The sequence below is a fragment of the Plectropomus leopardus genome, chromosome 7 (genome assembly GCF_008729295.1).
Source record: "Plectropomus leopardus isolate mb chromosome 7, YSFRI_Pleo_2.0, whole genome shotgun sequence".
Lineage (NCBI taxonomy): Eukaryota > Metazoa > Chordata > Actinopteri > Perciformes > Serranidae > Plectropomus > Plectropomus leopardus.
The window spans coordinates 13112199-13134052 of NC_056469.1; the positions used below are offsets into that span (position 1 = coordinate 13112199).

The window sequence follows — 21854 nt, forward strand, 5'->3', positions numbered from 1 at the left end:
TGATGTTTCCCGAAATTCGGATTTTGGTTCAGGCAGCGCTGGTCGATGATGTCGTATGGAGGCGGATCAGATAGAAAACAGAAAAGCGCTACAGCTTGTGCTGGCCAGTGGGGGCAGTATTTCAGCCTTTTAGCCTGCAGTGCACCGTTATTGTTGTGCAGCTCGATAGTCCGTTTTATGTTTGTGGACAACACATGAAAAGAGTTATCATAGTAAACCTCACCGGGTCATACACAGTTCATCAAGTATTGAAAAGGCTGTCTTTCACTACCACCATATGAAACCTGTTCAGAAGAAATACTACATTTTGTCTTTGTATATTTATATATACATATGATCACGAGCTAAATAGCTATCCCTGGTGGTCTAGTGGTTAGGATTCGGCGCTCTCACCGCCGCGGCCCGGGTTCGATTCCCGGTCAGGGAACTCCTTTTGTTTTCGAAAAGCACTGTTTGGAAGGATAGGAAAGGTATCCGAACAGAATTACCTATCGCATACCTCTAGTCATGTGAGCGGAACGTTTTTTTGTATTTATAAGCAGTGTTGCACGTTATGCTTTGCTTCAATATTTGCATTGTGTATTAAATTTCTATATACAGTCAGTAGAGGGTACTGTTGTACAGATAACAGCATTACAGTGTTCTCAGTATATACTGTATCTTTCTGTTTCTCTCTCTCTCTCTCTCTCTCTCACACACACACACCACCACCACCACCAACAACAACAACAAAAACAACAAAAAAAAACTTTTTCAATAGACACTTTGGAGGTCATGTGGTCACAAATTACAAAAGGTTAAGTGCCCCAGGTTATTATTCTCCAGACTGGTCCTTGTTACTGTAGCAGCAGATCGTCTCCAGCCTGCTGAGTCTAACAGCTCAGAGGAAACAACTAAAGGTGCTGGAACTGCTGTAGGTGCATCTTGATGGAAAGATAATAACCCTGTAACTTCAGATGAACCTTCTGAGTGTAGCCTCAAGGCTAAAGAGCCCAATCTCTCCAAACAGATGCAGTCAGAGATAGCATAGTTTCTTTAAAGTGGAAAGGGGAACATTGGGCATGCTTTCTCTCTTCCTGTCTCTCTCTGACAGATAATCTCCTCTGTTACCTGACATGGGTTAGGTAACACTTTGGATGTTGCCAAATTTGTCTCGATCACCTTTGTTACCTACAGGAAGCCTTTGTCTGATCGCTATCTTTGTATAAACAAAATGCTTCATCCTCTTAATCCCTTTCTTGTTGAGTGGTTGGATTTTTTTCCTCTTCTTTTTTCCTTTGTTTAAAGCTCCTAATTTGTTAAAATTATAGAGGTGGAATTACATTTGCTGTCTAATGAAAGTCAAAGCATAAGTCACTGAAGCAATAAATGATTGTTTTTGTTAGCCTAATTACTGAATTAAGATATTACCCTGTATTCATACACTGTCGGAATAAATGGAAAATTAGTTCTGTCTAGGAATATTAATGTGAACACTGCTTCAAGTCAGAACAACAAATTGAAAAATTGGTGAAAATTTGTCCACAAGACTTTCAGAGTTGGCGTCATATTACGCAGAAACATGGTGGACAAAAGTCACTGCTGGGTTAATGGTAACTGGAGACTTTATGTAATATGTGATATGGCATGCAACCTGACCTTGATGAATTAGAAAAGTTATTCATTAGCATTAACCCTCAGGTAAAGCAATATTTTAGTGCCCTTCTGTTTTTTTAAATGATCTGAGCAATACAATACAACTCGGCATCTTTGTGGCATCCACGTTGTTTCCATGTCACACTGAAAAACACAACAAATTCAGAATGACTTCCCGGCTTGGAAAAACGGACCATCCAAGAAAAATATGAATGCAGCATTACTCTTTAAAAAAGTGACTGGTTCATCTCAGGGCTAAATCACACTGACAGAAAAATATATTTGCATTCACATCTACAGCAGTTTAGAGTTTCTAATGCACCTAAACTGCATATCTTTGAACTGCAGCAGGAAACCCAGACCGCAGGAGAGGATGCAAACTTTCAGGTGTAAACTTCAATGCATTATAATACTTCATTATTTCAGTACTTCATAGAGAAACACAATAGTGAAATACATTGTTTTATGACAATTTCAGTTCACATTTTCATTCTCTTCTCTTCTCTTCTCTTCTCTTCTCTAAGATTGAGTTTTTACTTGACATGGGTGTGAAGTGGCTGATGACAGTAAATTCCAGAAACTAAGGAAGGGGGGGTTAGAGAAATCTGACTCTGTGTGTGTTTGTGTGTGTGTGTGTGTGTGTGTGCCTGTGTCTGTGTGTGTGTGTGTGTGTGTGTGTGTGTGTATTAATAAAACTGTTCTGTATCTCTGAACATCTTGCAAACATTTTACTTGTGAGACCCCCCCAACTGCTACCCTGGCCTAAATGTATTCAGTAAGATACAAAAAGCATACAGAAAGAGTGACACAGTGCCCACAGCTGACCAACTATATATCAGCTACACAGAGGTGGTTGACAGGGAGGAAAACCCCTTTTTCTCTGTACCCACCTCTCCCTCTGGCTCACTCCCTCTCCTGCTCACAGCATTTTTCTATGACAGCACCAAATACATAGATGCCCTCCCTCCTCCCTTCTTTCAACTCTCTCTGTCTTCTCACACTCTTCTTCTCTCTCTGAAGGCCTTAGGGCTGTGCCCCAAGGATTATGACAATGGTGATTTTGTTTTGGGGCATCTGTGTCTACTTGACATGTTGAGAAATGACTTAAGAGGAAAGCCCAGACACAAGATGTCATAGGTGTTGAAATGGCTAATACCGTTTTGGCATTATTGTTGCCTGTGTGCTGGCATATGTGCTGCACACCATTGCAGACTGAGGATGGGAGCTTAGAATTAGGGTCATTTCTCAAATCATATTTCTTTATTCATCAATTTATGATATAACATACAATGCTAATTCATGGTGTGGTGGTGTTTTATCAACCACGTACTAAAAAAATTACAAGAATTGCAGAAGATGGCTCATTGCATTAAATTAAACTTGATAGAAAATAGAAAAAGGGTGTTTGTTATTGTAGCCAAGGTTAATTGTATACCTCAATATTACATACACCTATAATACCTTAATAAATGTTTAACTTTACAACCCTGGATTCATACAAAAAATAGCCATAACAGGAAACATATCAGAGGACCATAACTGCTCGACACATGCCCTGTATTCACTAAGTTTAAACCTGCTCTAATCACAGTTTTAGTCAAAAGTCACTGGTAGAGACAAACATGCACATATTTACAGACACAGCAGTTCCCCTCAGCTCCATGGAGAACCTTTGCCTTTTCAGCTCATTATTTTAGTTTTGCATCCCCAAGATTTCCAGTTTTGATTTCCTGTTCGAACCAGCCTCACCTCAGGACATACAGAGCAGTTATCTTCATTGAAAACCGCTCTAAAAACAAGTTTAAGTTCGTATTAAATACAACCTCCATGAAAAAATTCAGCCTCATGTAGCAAAAAATGTGGCCGCCAAAGGCTGGAGAATTTTTTTCTGGACTGAGTGACTGTACAGTGCACATGGGAAAAGTTTACCTTTGGCAAAATCTATAACCTTAAACTGGAAATCCCTCTCTGGCAGAAAGCCCTCTAGGCAAACTCTTCTCCCAACAGTGTCCATGACATGGTGCATGTAGCTGCTAAAGAGCAAGATAGTTCTCTCAGTAGTTGTTAAGACAAAAACAGAGCTGAGAGATGAGTGAGTGTTGTACTTACATTTATTCATCTGGTGGCCAGAAACACAGCTTCAAATGAATGCTAATGCTGGTCCCTGACTGCTGCATGTGCAAATCAAGCCCCCGAGAACAACGCTGAGCTTTGAAGCCAGTGTTGCATAGTGGTTAAACATGGAATTGTGATGGCTGGCTCCATCATATGATGCCATGGGGCCCAAAAATACTTTTTCTCCTAGACTTACATAGTGAAAAAGAAGTCTAGGTCTAGATCACTGAATACATTTATTTGAGCCATTCGGTTTTAATAACATTTCAAAGTTCTAGAAGAGCTGCACAGTTGAATTGTTTCAATCCCATTCTCGTTAGTGGAGGGCTAAACTGGAAGTTAACTGTTTAGTTTATATTGCACTCGCTCTGTGGGCCCCATGGTGAGGAATATCAACCTCTGAAATCAAGCTTTTTGGCTTCATGTTCCACTGAGCAACTGAAATGGGAACTGAAACAGGGCTCCACCTCCTATGCTGTATCCAGTTCTCTTTATATACCCGTGGTGCAATATGTGAGATATTGTTTGCTGACAGCTATATCAGCTTTTAAAAGTGATACAATGTCGTTGTTACGCTGCCCCCATGTAGCTAAAAACTGTATTAATGTAGCAACAATTTCTAAACTTTTTGATCCCAGCTGAGCTTGCACCAAGCCTAAACTGTACTGTTTTCTACCTTGTGGAGATAAAGTTCCCCTATGCAGTTTGTTGAAAACAAATCCTTTGCCAGGATAGGATAACAATATTATGCCCAGTTTAAAAAAAGCAAAAAAGTACGATTGAAGGAATCAAGTTCACTTCCTGACCTTTCTTCCCTTGGCAAAAACATATTCAAACTTTCAGTCTCACATCACACCGAAAGGATCAAATTCACTCAACCTGACAGCCAAACACAATGAAATCAGGACTCGTGCCAAAGCTGAGATGCTGACATGACACACATTTCTTTATTATTTCATTTACATTGTAAAAATCACATCGAAATAGCCATCACCTGTCTGTCAGTGCTTTCAGCCATAACCAATATGTAATGCATTATTTTTGTGCCATATCAATGCATGCAATACATGACATGTGTAATAATGTAGGACAATGCAACGGGAAGACGGATGAGTGACTCTTAAAACAGCATGCTCATACCTTTTGTCATTATTACAGATTTAAACTCGAAAGCTGTTGTAAATGATTACTCATCCATGTTGACATTACTGAATTGGGCTTTGTAAGATCACATTTTAATTTTCTTCAAGAATAAAATAAAAGTTTTGAGTAAAAAAGGTGCAGTTTGTCAGCATGAAATCTTATGAAACATAATACAAAATATAAAGTTACTGGGCTTAGGTAAAGTAATAAAATGACACATTTATACTGCTTATTAATACAGTCTTCCAGCAACGCCATATCGTAAAGCCAATAAATAAAACAAACAATACTGTACATGGGTCACTCAATTCATTTGTTCTTTCCTGACACTTGAGGATTTCACATTGATTTGGTGACAGAAGACAACGTTGTAGCACCACTGAGAATGAAAGCCAGTTCCTGCAACCCTGACCCATCTCAGAATAGTGTATGCATGTATGAAGCATTTGGTTTAGTTCTTTCCTTTTTTTCTTTGACATGGCAACACAAAGCTTCCTGTTATTGTCCAGCTATCAAGGAAGCCTTCTTTGATTATTCCCAGTCTGTTTTTTATCAAGCCATAGAGAAAAATTATGTTCTCTTACTTGCGTCTTTGAAACATCCCTTTTCATTATCAGACCCCAGATTTCCAATTGATCAAGAATTGCAGCGCAGACCCGGGTGTATCACATGTTTCAGTGCCTGAAACCTCGTCAACCATTTTTCTCTGTTGGCCTGCCATCATTTGCTTGTGGTTGACTGGGAGACGTTGGGTGTCCTGGGTACAGATCACATACAGTCTATAAACAAAGCTGGGATTTTTCAGGTTTTCAGTTTCTTTTGGATATGTCAGTCCTATTCGCTTTAATCAAGATTCCCATTTTGCTAGTTCCTCCTCATAATTCTCTCCTTTATTTGTACTGTCCTGATCACATTCCTGTGTAGTGAATCAAGTTCTTGTATCCAGATGTCCGGCATCGCAGGGAAAAGAAAGGGCAACTCTCTTGCACTTCCACTGAAGTATCGTTCGTTTTTCAGTGCTCGACGCACGCTTAAAGCAAAAACACTGTCTTTTCAAGCATGGACGTCAAATATAGTCTTTTGTCTAACTACCTATCTGTCTGTGTCACAGACAAAGTCACTCCGTATGATTATAGGTTTGAATTTGAACAGGACTGGCAGCACTGCTTGCCATAAAACTTGTGGTTGCAGACTCCATGCTGAGGCACCAGGTAACACCAGTTGAAGTAATCTCGACACGCAACGTCTGTGGACAAAAAGAAATACAAATGAAGCTTGTTGCTATTCTGACAGGGCATTTAAGGATAACTACAGTTTACAAAAGTTTGCATACACGCATCAAAGTAGCACTTTTAAGTTAGGTACCTTTCTTCTCAGGCTGTGGGCAGAAGTTGGTGTTGCAGGCCTGGGACATCAAGGGTTTAAGGTGGAGGGCACAGCCAGGAGAGGGCTTCCCTTGGACCAGACACTGGACTGTCCTGGCCTGCACTCCTCCTCCGCAGGTAACTGTGCACTGTAGAGTTCAAAGAAAATAAACCTTGATGTTGGATACAATGAATGTCATGAACCCCGTTTCAGATCCTCCTCTCTTGTCAGTCACCAGGGGTTGATGAGCTTTCAAAGTGACCATAAACAAAGCCAAGACTGCAGACATAAAATGTAATGCAGTACTCCGTATGGTTCAGCTATGTAACCCTGCTCTAGGGGCTTGAAACCTCATGTCTATCGCATGCTATGGCACAGCTTGGCCTAAATCAATTCTTCTTTGGGGTTTTCTTCACTAAAAGTTATTGAAAATACCTGATACTTTTTTTGGAACCACCTCAGCTGAGGTTTCAAGCGAGCCGTGACAATACTACAAGGTGAAGTTAAAACACTGCAGATCACTGATCATTTTTAAATAGCCACGCTACTGTCGATAGCAACCCCAATTTGTTCAATTCATTCGACCCCAATTTTAAAAGAATGTCACCCTGCAAAACCATGCCATGGTTAATTAACAAAGTGCAGAAACTACTCTGTTTGCAGGAATTCGTGCTTTGTTGCATTTAAGATGAAGTGTCTGCAGTTTCGGTCCGCGTGGCTATCAATAATATGAAGAATCCCGCTTACATTGATGCAATACTATCTGCAAGAGAAAAGTCCCCGGTCCCAAAAGTGGGTCGAGCCGAATTGAGCCGAACCATTCAGTAAAAAAGAAGAATAAGTTACCGTACCTGAGACCAAGGAGATGAGTGCCATTGTGCTTGAGGCGGAGGTTGAGGGAGGGGTTGAGGTGGGTAGGTGCGATGACGTGTGCTCCATCGCTGGACTGGTGGGGTCGTGCGGACGGGGCATTCAGCCAGGATGCAGGGCCTCTGGAGCTCAACTGTGGGCTTGGGAACATGGTGGCACTTCTTGGCAGCGAGCTCTCTGTATTTTCCTGCAGTGTCCTGTAGTATGGAAACCACAAATACTCATGCTACCAATGCCATTGTGTAAATTGCACATCACTGTTTGATGAAAGTAAAAAGCAGTGATTTGTTGAAATAGATGTTTAAAGTTACTAATTTAGTAATTACCATTTTGCTATATTTTAGTGAACGTGTAATACACACCTTCTCTGCACACTTGATGAATCGTGCCTGATAGCCACGACCACACGTTACTGAACACTGGATGATGAAAGAAGGAAGTGAACATAGGAAAAAATAGAGAAAGACAACATATTTACATTTGCTAAAACACTATAATTTAACATACTACATTACTATATCTATTTTAGTTGGATATTTTATCATCAGTCTTTATAACTGCTCTTGAATTACCTCTTGCCACGTGGAGACAAACCACTGGACTTTGCGTTGTTTCTGGCAGCGTTTGATGAAACAGGATTCTTGACTGGTGGGTTTCGACAAGCCCGCACACAAACTGTCTGGCAGTGTGTGTGTCCGGGCACCTGGGTTGGCGCTTGTACACAGCACCGTCCTCTTCCTCAAGCCGTTGCCACACTTACGAGAACACTGCCAAAAAACCAGAAACATGATGAGGCTAAAATCTGATGTCCTCAACTGCTTTTAAGATGCTAAAAGTAGGGCTTTGTCTTAATTAATTCAAGATTTGACATAATGTAGCTATTAAATGAGCAAAGAAAAATATTGTTACGGGCCAAAGATCTTACCAAGCCAAATGCACACAAAGCATTTAAGCACAGGTTTATTCACATTCTCCACACAGTGACTTATTATGCCTTACTTCCTCTGACGTAGTCCAAGAGTTCCCACAATATTCATTCTGATCCTGCACACACATCTTATGGCACGGCTTAAATCAAAATCTTGAAAGTGCTTCACTATATCCAAAAAAAGAGGGGGAGTCAATGACGCAGTGCATAGTGCCAGAAAGAACCGGAGAGGAGGTAAACTGGACACTATTTGTGGCAGGTAGTTAAGGATATTTGGGGGTAAAATGGCAGTTAAAAAAGTTTAAGAGTGAGACAAATCACCGCGCACAATGTAAAGGAATTGGACAGAGAACAAAACATGGGCGGTCTCAGTGGGCACATTCGTAGTTTAAAGCCACTGAGATCACTGTCATAAAATGTGGTGAAGCCATCAAGGCAAGGGTTCACTGAACAGCACAGTGTGTGGAGCTCTTTAGGCTGGATGGCAAGTGTGCAATTTTGAAGTGTGTTTTTTTGCCCCCTGTGAATGAAAGTGTTTTACTACTGCAGCAGCAAGCCGTCGAGAACTCTCGTTCTTACAGCCAGATCACTTTCACACATGCTCACCTGTGACCATGGTCCGGTGGTCCAAACCGGTGGACAGCTGTGAGTGTTGCAGTCTTGCCTCCTGGGCGGCGTGGGCTGGGCACAGTGAGAGTCGGTCTGGGCGTCTACTTTGGTCTGGCTGGTTCTCTGGACACACTGAACCTGCCTTGTCTGCTCCCCTCTTCCACAGCTAAGGCTGCACACCCCCCACTCTCCTACAGACCAGCTGCGACAACACAACACAAGGCTGCTGAGTCAACATGCAGAGCTCCTCAATCACTTATTCAGACAGGCCTGCGGGAATTCACAAATGACATGATAACTGCACAATTATAGTGACTGTTGTAGACTCCCTGTGTTGTCTCTAAGCCACCTCTCTTCTCAAGTGGTCCCTGCTGCTTATTTTACTTCAGAGATAAGAGATGGTAAAACACAGAAGTTACTTTAGTTGTAACAAAATTTTTAATAGCTCTTAAAGAGGCAATGTTGAAGATTTCAGTCCTGAATGATTTGGCAACACCTGTACTTACTGGTGGTTACGTTAAATGTGGTTTAATACTATAGATCACAGAGTCCGGGGAGCAGCAAAACAAATGTGTCATTTTAAGAAAGAAGTCAGTCAATAATTTACCTCTTTTCTTTATGAGAGCAATTATGATTATGATGATTATGATTTTATGCTGCACACGGCATCAGTCTGTGAACAGCAGGGCACAATGAGAGGAGCTGGTTACAAGCAGTAACCTGCGGAGCAGAAAAATGAAGCCAACGCAGAAGTGCCAAAAATTACAGTTCAGCAAATGGCCAGTTGAGATTGGCCCCGAAAGTAAGTCAATCCCCATGAACCCTCGTGTTAAAATTCCCAACTTTACAGCAGAGAGAAGATTGTTTAAAGCCTGGTACAAAAACGTTTTGGTTTTTTTGTCTCTGTAGGTGTAAGGGGAAGTGAATTTTATTTTAAAACTCATCGGTTTACTTTTTATTAAGTCTTAAAGTTGTGCCTAACTGTGTGTCATACAGCATAACAAAAATGACCATTGTCTTGATATGTAAATGCAGTTTTGATAAATGATAGTGGGAAATGTTAAGCTCTCTAAAAAACACATTGCATTTTCCGTGACTACTTCATAATAAAAGTCAGTTAAATGCTTTTAATGAGATGCTGCAGCAGTACGAAATGTTCACTTTTCATTACCAGTAACTTAATACGCCAACTTTTTTGCATATTGTCACCCTGGACACCCAGTTTACAATACTGCAAATATTTTAATATTGCAATACTTTCATCCGTGGGCCATAGATTTGATCACCACTGTGTGTGACCTTATTTAGCAGTAAATAGTGAATTAATACTTATTTAAATTAAAGTCTCCAAGATTACTACTTGTTTTGAGTAATAAAACACCTTTTCACAAAGAACCCTTACTCCTTGGCAGACAATAATGTGAAATTAAATCTAAAAATAAAAAATTGGAGTATCAGTCTCTGTGACTTAACACCAGTCCTCATATGTGGCGCTGAGCTTGTTGTAATCTTCAAGGCCAAACTCTTCAGGGCGTTAAACATTTGTTCATGGCTGACTGGCTTCAGAACAAGTCACAACAGCCGAAACACCAGGCTTTTAAACTGTAACTTAAACCCCACTGCATGGTTTTAAACCCCCTCCCTGCCTATACTCAGCCCTCATCACCACTAAAACTAAGTAAATCACCGCATATTTCCTTCATAATCACCTCCAGTTGTACTGTACACTCCTAAAAATTGCATATGTTTTACAAAAACATGGCTTTTTAAAGATATATATTAAACATCCTTCATTTGATTCATCTGAAATACACAATCCATTGACCCTAATGACTCCTTAGTTTAGGACAGTATAGTTTTTGTTATTTTTAGGACATATTTTCAACACTGAGGCACCCAGGCAGACCAAACATCTAAATCGTCTAATCCCTATTCCTAAACTCTTCCTTAAAGCTTCATCGCATCCATCCCAAGTGACCCCAAATTCAAGGTGCAGGCAGCTCAATCCCTCATCACACACTTTGTCAAACTGTTTTTAACTTCACTCCAATGTACCCAGCCGGCCTACTAAGATCTACACCAAACAACCCCAAAACGCCGCTGTCAGCACATAGAGTTGTATATATTAACAGTCTAAACTTTATTTGTGGTAATTGGGTGCATCACTTGCTTGGAATGTTGTACCAGGAGGATGGGAAGAGCCTAGCTCTAAAGGGCATTATGCATGCACTATCGAATATAAATAAATATGGATGGAGAAATTACATCTGGTTTTATATATGTTACAGCTTGTCAGGAGGAAGAGACACGCTGTATTATCATCAAAGGATGATTTGAGGGAGGAGACGCAGAATGCAGAGATGAAAATGTCTGTTCAGCTGCATACTTTAAACATTTAACCGAGTGATCAACACATACATGTAACATATTTAACAGGATGACATGATATTTATTAGCCCTTGGCGCAGAAATAGGGGCTAAAACCTCATGGTGTTACTGAATACATAAATAAATGAAAGCAGAAGACCAACAAAAGTCACAGCAATATTTAAAGCCACATCGTTTCTTTCCACATTGTTTCTTTCATGAGCTGAGACACATGTGGACACATTGCACTTGAACTGTTGGCCTTAACTTAGATGAAATTCAATACACCTACTTCCTAATATGCATTTCTCCACAAACATGATTATAGTTAAAGCTATGCTCCACAATTTGTATGTAAACCACATGAGCCAGCAATGTATAACTCATGTAATATGAGGGCTGCTATCATGTGACCAATGTGCTGACAGGAGTGAAAAAGGAAGTAGCATAAAAACCGAAACTCCACATGAGGAGGCAGTTTGGGGTGGTGGATGGGTCAAACAACACAGGACTTTACCCCAGTAGGCAAGTTTTTGGGGTCATATAAAACCAAGTGAACTTTTCTAACTCTAAACTACATAACTTCATTTGTCTAAATCTATAAACACCCAATCATGTTTCTTTTCCTAATCCTAACCAAAGTTATTTTACTTGCTCAAACCTAACCAATGTAACTTTACATCAATTCATGGGGTGGTAATTTGTTAGAAGATATGCTGCAGTAGTACAAGAGAAAGATAATCTGGCAAAAAAATTCATGTTCCTCTGTCCCTTTGCAGTACTTCTCATGGCATTTGCAAGAATCCACCGCAGCTGAACAACAGCCGTGGAGTCTCGGCTCTATTTGCATATACATACAAATTTTAGTATACCGTTTAGCTGTAAATGACAAAGTTTGTGACTTGACTGCCATGTTGAAAACAGCTGAACCGAAACCAAGCATATCTAAAATATGTTTCTGAAAACATGAGGTGAGAAATAGCCAATGCAATCACAGAATCTTGATCCATATTTGATCAGTGCTGCTTAGTTTGATGGTTTAGACTCAGTTCACAAGCAGTGATTGGCATGATTGACAGCTGCGTTAGAGACTCCTTGGTTCTAATTTCTATACTGTACCATGCAAGCTTGTAGTGGTTGGCTGGTATCATGGATTGACTATGTGAGAACTTTTACCAACTTGCACCAGTATTACATCATACTTGCTTACATACTCATTTTGGCTCTCTGACATCACTTAGTTACATCTCAGATATCAGTTTCTGCACAGAAAAGTAAAATGTAGTCATCTGAAGACAGAAGGCTTTAATGTGGGAGATGATAAAAGCGATATAGTAGAGCTTTAATTAATACTGAAGGGCGTTTACTTATACCATGGTTTTATCACCTCAGCGACCCCGATGGCATGCCCATTGGTATAACATACCGACTAATGCCATATCAAGTTATAGCTCACCTCGTGATCTTTGCCTTGACTGTTATTTGTCAGTGGGGGTTGTTGGAGGATGAGTAAGCATTACACTCTCAGGACAGAAGCACAGGGGGATCAGATGTCCTGTGGTCAGAGTGTCAGATAGCCTCTGTGGTCTAAAAGACGCTGTCTAGATGCTCACCAGAGGCATTAAATAACTTCTGACCAGTGTTTATGGCTGTGCCACTGTGCGTGTGTTTGAGCTTTCAAGCGTGCATGTCAGTGTGTGGGTGTTTCTGTGCTTACATCAGTCTACGTCCACACTGTGAGAGAGAATGATATCATGCTCTAAATGTGGGTGGGCATCGGAAACCTTTTTCCATGAGGTAATGCCTGTGCAGTCCAACTTACTTGGTGCAGACACAGCAAAATGAAATAACTGTAGGGCCTCAGAATAGTATGACCTGCAGAGATGGACTGATGACCACAGATAGCTTGTCTAGTCATGCATGTTTTGGTCTGTGCAGCATATATCTTGTCTTGCTCACATTATACATGAGGAGGGCCCATAAACTGTAAGATGCACTTTGAAAATCTTCAACTCCAGATGTTTGGTGAAAAAACCCCAAACATATGTACATATACTAGCACAATATGTTTCAGTTTAGTTCAACACTAATGTTCTATAGTACATGAGGTATTTCACAGAGGCACAAATCAGTTCTGGTTGATTAAACCATGAAAGGGAACTCTAATATAGCGGGGTACAGAAATTAATGTGATCATCAGAAAGCCAGACACGATAGCATCACTGTAGCTATATGACATGCGTGTTATGAACGCTTAATATGAAATCAAAAAGCATGGAAATAAAGCCTGAAGGTTTAGATTGCAACCTATAAGAAAAAGACAGATTACCTAATATTATTACTGTGCAAGTTTTCTCCTGTAATATGAACTGTTGCTGTAAATGTTTGGTTAATTTTTTTGCCAGAATATTTGAGGTCTGGCAGTAGATGTCGTTACAAAGATTGATGGATCTTGAACCCACAAAGAATTCACAAAATGATGATGATAATAGCATCTGATTAGTATCTCGATATTTAAATAACATCAAGTTAACAACTTTTCATTTGTAAAAGATGTAATCCCATTTGAAATTATACAAAAATAGCAGTCACTAATATGGGTAATGATAACTGACAGAGGAACATTGAATAAGTTGAGGCACTGCAGTAGTCAGCAATAATATTGTATCCTCCATTAAAAATATTTTGCCCCCTATACATAAAAACATATCAACTTAAAAACTGTTGATGTTATAATGCTCATTTCTCTAAAAAAGTTTCCTTCATAGCATAAAAAATAGCTTATTCAGTGGTGAATCTTGCTTGTCACTTTATAGATTATCTGACAACTGTGTAATTATCAGTTCCCAAAGACCCAGCCCTGTCTCTTAGAAATTGCATTTATATACAACCAATCTGAAAAAGATATATTTTGAGGTAAATGTAATACTGAGCAAATTTCGTTTTCCATCGGGAAATGTTGCTGATTAACGCAAAAATATTCATGCTAAATGTATCAGTAAAATGTTCATTAGCAATGTATTTCAGTTGTTTTCCACAAAATAGGCAATTTTGCAATACACTTACCATAGGTAGTGACTTTTTAATTTTTTGAGTTATTTATTTATGGATTTTATCAGCATTTAACCAAAATGTTGATCTTTGCCTAACCTTATCTTAAGTGCTCTTGTTGTCAAAACCTAAGTCAGGACTCTGGACACGACCCCAAGGTTCTGGTGTTAAGTTTCAGCACTATTTATGCTCACTTTCCTCTCCAGCCCCCTTTTTCTAAGGCCTATGCCATATGATGTCTCTGAACATAATTCAAGCACTAATTACATACCACAACAACATAAAAAAATAAGTTTAGTAACATACAAATGAAATTTCTAGGAGACAGGGTTTCAGAGATCTCCATTTAAATACATAATGTACTCAAACACTCCAAATCTTTCACATATTACTGAATAAACAACATATTACCAGCAAAGTAGCTCTGTAAGTGTCTCCTTACTTCATGCATGCATACATAAACACACACGTGAATATACACAGTCACACACCTAAGCAGCCCCAGCTGTAGATAATGAAGGAGATAGGAAATGAGTGTTAACAGTTGTGAGATCACTTTACAGCCACTATTATCTCTGCTTCCTCAACTCAGTGTAAACACACAAATCCATTAGTGAGTAAATGCTGATAGGGGTGGTGTGTGTAACTTTGTAAATGGTGGAGTGGATGAGAGAGAGAGAGAGGGAGAGAGAGAAAGAGAGAGAAGAGCAAGAAAAGAAAGTTAAGTGGAAAGAAGAGATATCAGAGAAGACATCAACATCTAAGATTATTTATAGGTGACTTTTTAAAGCTACAGTGAGACAGACAGGCAGACAGACAAGCAGACAGAGTGTGTATGTTTGTCATGAAGCCACAGCCCAACAAATCCCTGCTGAGAGATTGGAAGTGCTGCAACGTGAGCACAACAAAGTTTGAATGACAGCTATCCTTGGCTGGCTGCTTAGTGGAATCAGTGTGCCTGTGTGTGCATGTGTGCGTGTGTGTCTGTGTGTGTGTGTGTGTGTGGTAGGACAGGGTTGGACAGGTCACAGAGAAAAAAGATGTCACATCAAAGTGTCCAGGCCATTAGGGTAATGTTTACAGCTGAGCCTGAAGCCACCCAGGTAATGGACACTGCAGTTACTGAGGTCTAACTACCAAACTCTGTCACTCTGTGCAGTGTGTGACCTCAAAGGCTTCACCTTTGTCTCTGTGTGTGAGAAAGAGAGAGACAGAGGGAAACTGAGTCAGACAGTAGGACAGACAGAGTGAGGGGGGTATGGGGACAGAGAGAGGCCGTGCCCTTTGCAGACAAGTGGAGTGTGTGTGTGTGTGTGTGTGTGGAGGTTGAGGGTAAATGAAGCATCTGTTGTACCTTCAGTATCCTGAGAGATGAGTAAGCAGTTTACGTACTGACTGAAATATATGGAAGTGAAACAGTCACTGTCTCTGGCTGCCAGATAATGACAATAATCACGATGAGTGATTGTCACAAACCATAGATGTGCAGATAAAGCCTGAATTGTTTTGTTTCTCTGTACAAACCAACAAATGTGAGCAAGAGTTTCCCAATTTCTTCCTTGATGTTCTCCTTCTTCTCTATTGAAATGCTCACTTTCTGACTCCACTACGATCCATTTACCAATAGTTACATAATTCAATTTTCCACACTGAGCGTGGCATAGAAACATAATACACTACATGGATGGGTCATGCACATCTATATACACTGTACAGTAATATGTCCTTTTTATATCCGATTTTTACATGGGTATAATTGGCAAACCTAGCTGAGACCACTCAGTGAGTCATATTTCGCTATACTGACATTTTGGAGTGCAGAAAATGAGTTATTAGAGCTCTATGTGACATATTTTATGGTGAAATATTAGCTTTCAGTGAACTGTAACCCAGTGCTTCTCAAAGTTTTTTCTGTCAGGCTCCCCCTCAACGAGTAAACTGACTGCATATTTAATGATCAATAACAAGACCAGGGAAACCAGTAACAAAAAGATCCAAGTAAAATTTCTATGCTTCTCATTGATTTCTATTGTGTACAGTAAGTGAAAAATACAAGTTCGGGGTACGGTCGCACCTGAGCAAAAGTAACATTGGCGAATATTTACCCTTCTATTCACTGTGAGCATTGGGGCGAATAAAACATTCACTTCTGGTGGCAAAGCAAATTCTCACCTTTGCACAGTGTGGAGTTCAACTTTGGTGAACTTTGACTAGCAAAGTCGCAGCCTCAAACAATAGCATAGAAGTGTGTGTGGAAGAAACATTGATTGTTACTGTGTCTAACCAGCCAATATTTTATGACATTGGCCATGAAAAGTACAAACTGCCCCACATGAGAGATGCTGCCTGGCAGCAGTGAGTCAGGAGAAAGTCACAGAATGTAAGAAAATGTACCAATAACATCATAATTTGTGTTATTATTAAGCTAGCCAACATTAGCCAGCAAGCTAGCTTTCCGCTGTGCGACATACATTATACTGCCCACATTCAGCATGAATATCACCTCTGCAAGCGATGGTCACTCGCCCACATTTGCCTGTGTGTGACCATACCTTAACCAGTTTTGCTTTCTTCCTTGTCAAAGGTCTTTCCATTGAAAATCATTGTTAGCATCAGAGTGATTGCAGTCCTCTTTCAAAGCAGACAGTCTATCATAGCAGGAGAAGCTCAGGTGGAACTGATGACATTAATGATGACTCTTTGGGCAATCAATGCAATGCAGTAATTAACGTTAGCTGTTACACCTGTTGTCAAAAACAGTCATCACCATAACATATGTTGATGCATTTTTTTCAAACAAAGCTTGAAAACATAAATCAAAGATTTCTTTTGACCATTTTTCTTTTTAACTTTTATGTTACCATCGGGTGAAACTCAACACTGAGGTCATGTGATAATAATTAAACCAACTCTGTGACGACTGTATGTGCTGAGTGGTTGAAACATATTAATAGTACTATTCTATTTAAATGGGTTTAAAGTTTCAAATGCAACAAGTGGGACCTTGCATTTAATCTTTCTGCACGTGCAACAGGCTACACTAATGGAGTCTGACTGCCTAACCGTAGAGCTTATATATTTACATAAAGTCCCATTTAACCACACTTATGTCATCTTGTCAGTTGACAGTTAACGGTGAAGCTTCCTCATAGTTAAATGTGTTTTCTTTACTTAACTTTAATTCTACATTATAAAGTAACAAAAACATTATTTTGTTTTGTAAAAGAAATCCTTGGTAACAGTAATTACCCCAAAAGCACCCAATAGTTAATAATGTCGACTGTAGGTGGAGTACAGTGGTAGCCATCCTAACATAACATTTGGTGATCTCTTTTATCCAAAGTGCCTGACAACTCTATGAGTGCAGACATTTTTAGAGCGGGTGGGAATAATCTGTAAAGCTGGCAGTGTTGCGCTGGGCTCACAGTACCAGTTTTTTTTTTCAAATACAACAGTGAAAACAAAGCAGGAATGACTACATAATATACAGCCCATTACTACACACGATGACACAATGAACCACAAACATGCCATTATTACTTAAAACGTCTGACTTAACAAAGCTCTGGAGGACATGGCCTGCTTTTCTGATGACTTTATATATATATTTTCTGTCAACATGATTGCTACTTTATGTCACTGAATATGAGACAGCTCTGTGGTCATCATGCAGGATTTTCCGAGGATACCTGTTCCAAAACGGAGACAGACACAAAATGAGCAAGAATGGAAAAAAGAAGGCACTGACACTGCTATGCAGTAGAAAAATCCCCTTTAGAACAGCTGTTGGTTACTATAAAACATGAGATAAATGGTAACGTAACTGGGATTCCATGATTTCAGTGCTGATTACATAATGTTGGTGCCCTGTATAAAGCTGTCTATATCCCGGAGAAAATCTTTCTGACTTTTTTTCTGCAGGTGTTGGGACACCACCAATAGCATGCAAATTAAGGACAGGATGATTTCATGAGTAAGAGGGGAGATTTCAAAGAAAAGCCTCCAGACCAAAGGAGGGAGACTGAAGTTGAATATACTTCTGGAAATGTGTGCATCAGTGTTACTGTAATAGATTTTGTTGTGGTTTTAGATTTTGGAACGGCAGTGTTCATTGGGTGGGGTGTCGTAGAGAAAATTGTTCCTTGGGAGTCTTGATGAAAGGGTGAGAGAGTCTGGGTGGGAGTGAGTGTCATCGTAACCAAACACCACCACTGTTCCTCTCCTGCCCTGCCCTGTCTTCTTCCTGCATGAGTGTGTGTGTGATGTGTGCCAGACAGCAGCTGATGGCCAGTCATTCTGCTCTTGGCAACATGATGTCAGCAACAACAGCATCATACACAATGACTGCATTTATCCTCTAGATGTTATTTTATGCACACGACAAAACTGTTTTGCAAAAAGCCAACAGGCAAAACCCAAAGCAAAGAATGTCTAACACTCAAAAGTCTGATTTTGCACCTTGTACTTTTGTATTGTATGGTGATGGGCAAAACAGAATGAACTAAGCTGTCTGAATGGCTCTTTAGTGTCCTGTATATACCAGGTCAAGGTATCAGACAAATTGAAAATGTACCAATAACATTTACAATTAGAATGCAGCATAAGCCTGAGGAAACTATGACGTCTCCTACTCGCCTTTCGAAGAATGACAGTCAGTCAGTGACATTTTTGTAACACTAACTTCATTTTGAGCTTCCACAGCCTACCTACATACAAGTGGGATTCTGAGTCAGTGCATTAAAATAAATATTTGGTCTTTGTTAACCCTTTGAACTCTGAGCAAGTTGGTTCGATTTCTTTCAAAAATGTGAAAAAGGCAATGAGCAACTTGATAAGAAATTTTTCACAAATTGCAAGAGAAAGAGAGAGTAAAAAGAGTAAAAGCTAGGGTTAAACTATATTTATAAATATCATAATTACATAAACGTATTAAAAATGGTGTTAAAAAATATCTAACATTTTTTAGCACTTTCCTAGGTCAATTCCTTGGGTTTTTTTTTAAACTTTCTTTTTCATTTTCCACCACTCATTTTCAAGCAATTTCCTTGTTCTTTTAACTTTCTTGAAAATCATTGGGTAATTTCTGCTTTTGTTGCTAAGAATGTTCTGAAAGAACAAAGGGTTTATGTAAACTTAGAGATGATCGCTGGTAATTAATTGAGAAGTTTATTGGTGCAAAACTTAGATGTACTAAAATGAAGTGTGGTGGAGAATGACATCATATTTGGCAAGTATAAAACTAAAAAAGTTGTAAACATTTATATATATATGAATTCGAAGGAATCAATACTGTGACGAAATCTGTCCACCCATCACTAATTGTGTATTTCATTGCTTCTAAAACCTTGGAAATAACTCCTATATGGTCATGTTATATTTTACAGGCATTTAGCAAACACTACTTGAAACTGACTCAGAGCCTTAGAGGCATTGATGTCAAGGAGCAAAGATGCAATAAGGCCTCATTGTGTCTGTCTCTTGGCCTTCTAATATTGAGAAAAAATATTAAATAAATAATGAGACTTCCTAAAATATTTTAAGAGGTCTGATTTGGCCACAGAGTAATAAAACAGTTTTACATGCAGGGGACAAATCCGCATTTGGACACACAACAACTGAATTTTTCTGGACATCCACATGCAACACTGACCAAGATGAGGTCAGTGTCTCAGCTAAACCATTCTCTGCTCGTAAATCAAAGCGCAACTTGTCATCAGTGTCCACTTCATTTGCAAGAATCTGGCTGATATTTCAGACCACTGCTAAGAGCGTACGTGGGAATACTCAGAATAGAGACACAGAGGAATTGACGCCTCAACAGCAGCTGTCAAAAGCCACGAGATAAATGCTCTTGTTATTCCTTGGGAGACAGGCATCTACTGTACTCTTTAACTCTCCTGCTTTATCTGTGCAGAGGTCGTCTTCATATGGGCTCAGTTCTACGCATCATCTGTTTATGTTGAACTACGTTTTGTACCTTGGCTAATAATTGCAGACACTGAATTACACAAGTAGCCTAAATATGAAGTTATAGGCCATGACCAGAGGTAATATATTTAAATGTGTGTAGAATAGTTGACTGCTCTTAAGTTTTGCTTAATTAAGTGGAACAAGCTTGACAAAAAGAGACATGGAAATGCTGGTTTGGTTTTGCTCGGTGCTGCAGTGTTAATTGAATCGTTTCTTGGCAATATAGCTTCAAAAAGCAGCAAGGACTACAGAATGAGATGAAAGGATTCACAATGTTAACTGTTATGAACAAGGCAAAACTTCAGCTGCAAACATCAGCATGTGTGGTTAACTCACATACTACCTAAAGTAATAATCTTACACAGCGTTACTTGGCTGTAGAAAAAACAGTGTTATCCCAAGAGCGCCTTTCACGAAATTGTTTTCTGGCCAGGCTTTTACCCTTCATGACACTGTCCAGAGCAGCATAGACAAGGGAGGGATATTTCCCCTGTGTGTGTCTTTATGTGTGTGTGTGTGTTCATACATGTCCTGCCTGTCATCGGGCGCACCACTCCCTATGATGTCCGCAGCATCGCACCACGCTGACTGATCTTTGATCCTCTGCCTTTGGCTCTACGTATCAGGGGTATAGACAGTGACCAAACCAACTGAGCTGAGCCAAGATCCCACAGAACCACACCCTGAAACCACAGAACTATTAGCTGGTCTCGTTCCCACTCTCTCTCTGTCTTGTATCGTCATACATCATAGAAAATTTGTTCGTGCCACTCTTTGTGACAGCAGTGACATTTTACAGCACCGAGAAAAGCCCTCTTGGCCACAGCATCCTGGAAGTGAATCTCAACATGTGATAACATTTCCTACTTTGGTGCCCAACTGCAAATCAATCATGAGCTTGTTTCTGGTGCACTCTTGTGGGAAGAAAATCCTTGGGATCAGCAGTGTTTGGATGAATCAACATCCCCCATCAATTCAGCTGGCATGTGCAGTTTGCATACAGAAGTGTTTCTCAAACTACACATTCAAATGTGAAGTCTCTGTACTGTAAAATCCGACAAGTTGATTTTACTTAAAAACATCTAGAAAACTGACTGCCTTGAAAAATGTTAGAAAAAATAACTATTAACTAATTTATGTTTACTTTATGTCTAATAGTTAAGTTTACTTAAAATGTAGCGATATCTGCTTAATTTTTGTGAAATTGTGGCAAATTAAAAATGTCAGCTTGAATTAAATCAATCTTTCTAAGTTTTAGCAACTTATAGCAAACCAAGTGTACTGTGCTTTATATCTGACTTTTTGTGGCTGAAAACTAGTCGGTCATATTTGTATATTCCTAACCATGTTCAGAACAAAGAACTCGCAGATCTCCTAACTTCATCTTTGTCGTGATCAAGTTAAACCAGACTAACTTTGTTTACTGAAGTTGCTAACACAAGGTAAGAGCAAGGTAATTTCACGCCTCATTTTTATGTTGCTAAAATTTCACAAAATTAAGTAAATATGGCTAAACATAAATTAAGATTTAAAGTTTCATTTACTTGAGTTTTACAAAGCAATCGCTTTTTGAGATTATTTTAAGTAAGATCAACTTGTTAGATTTTACAGTGTAGTGGGCCTGATAGGGCCAGAGAACTGGTGCTTTGTTATGAGTTTGGGTCCCACAGTGATGCTCCATGTGAAAAGGTTTACAAGTCCCTGACCTGCTGTATTATACAAACACAGAAGCTAACTATTTCTGACAGTTGGTGAGGTATCATGTTGAACTGGACAAAGACACGAAAAGAATATCCAGTGG

The 21854-nt window shown here is 39.5% G+C and overlaps 1 protein-coding gene and 1 non-coding gene across 2 annotated transcripts in view; one reads left to right on the forward strand and one right to left on the reverse strand.

The window, feature by feature from the left end:
- Positions 1-355: 355 nt before the first annotated feature.
- On the forward strand, positions 356-427 carry trnae-cuc. The gene has a single exon. It is a non-coding gene; the product is annotated as a tRNA-Glu (tRNA).
- Positions 428-6023: 5596 nt separating this feature from the next.
- LOC121946170 (A disintegrin and metalloproteinase with thrombospondin motifs 16) overlaps positions 6024-21854 on the reverse strand; it is a 62978-nt gene continuing 47147 nt past the window's right edge. Inside the window, exons 19-24 of the mRNA XM_042490638.1 lie at positions 8663-8867; positions 7701-7895; positions 7491-7547; positions 7110-7325; positions 6259-6406; positions 6024-6139 (exon numbers count right to left, since the gene is read on the reverse strand). Coding sequence (XP_042346572.1) covers positions 6024-6139; positions 6259-6406; positions 7110-7325; positions 7491-7547; positions 7701-7895; positions 8663-8867 — 937 coding nt within the window. The remainder of the gene's footprint in view (positions 6140-6258; positions 6407-7109; positions 7326-7490; positions 7548-7700; positions 7896-8662; positions 8868-21854) is intronic.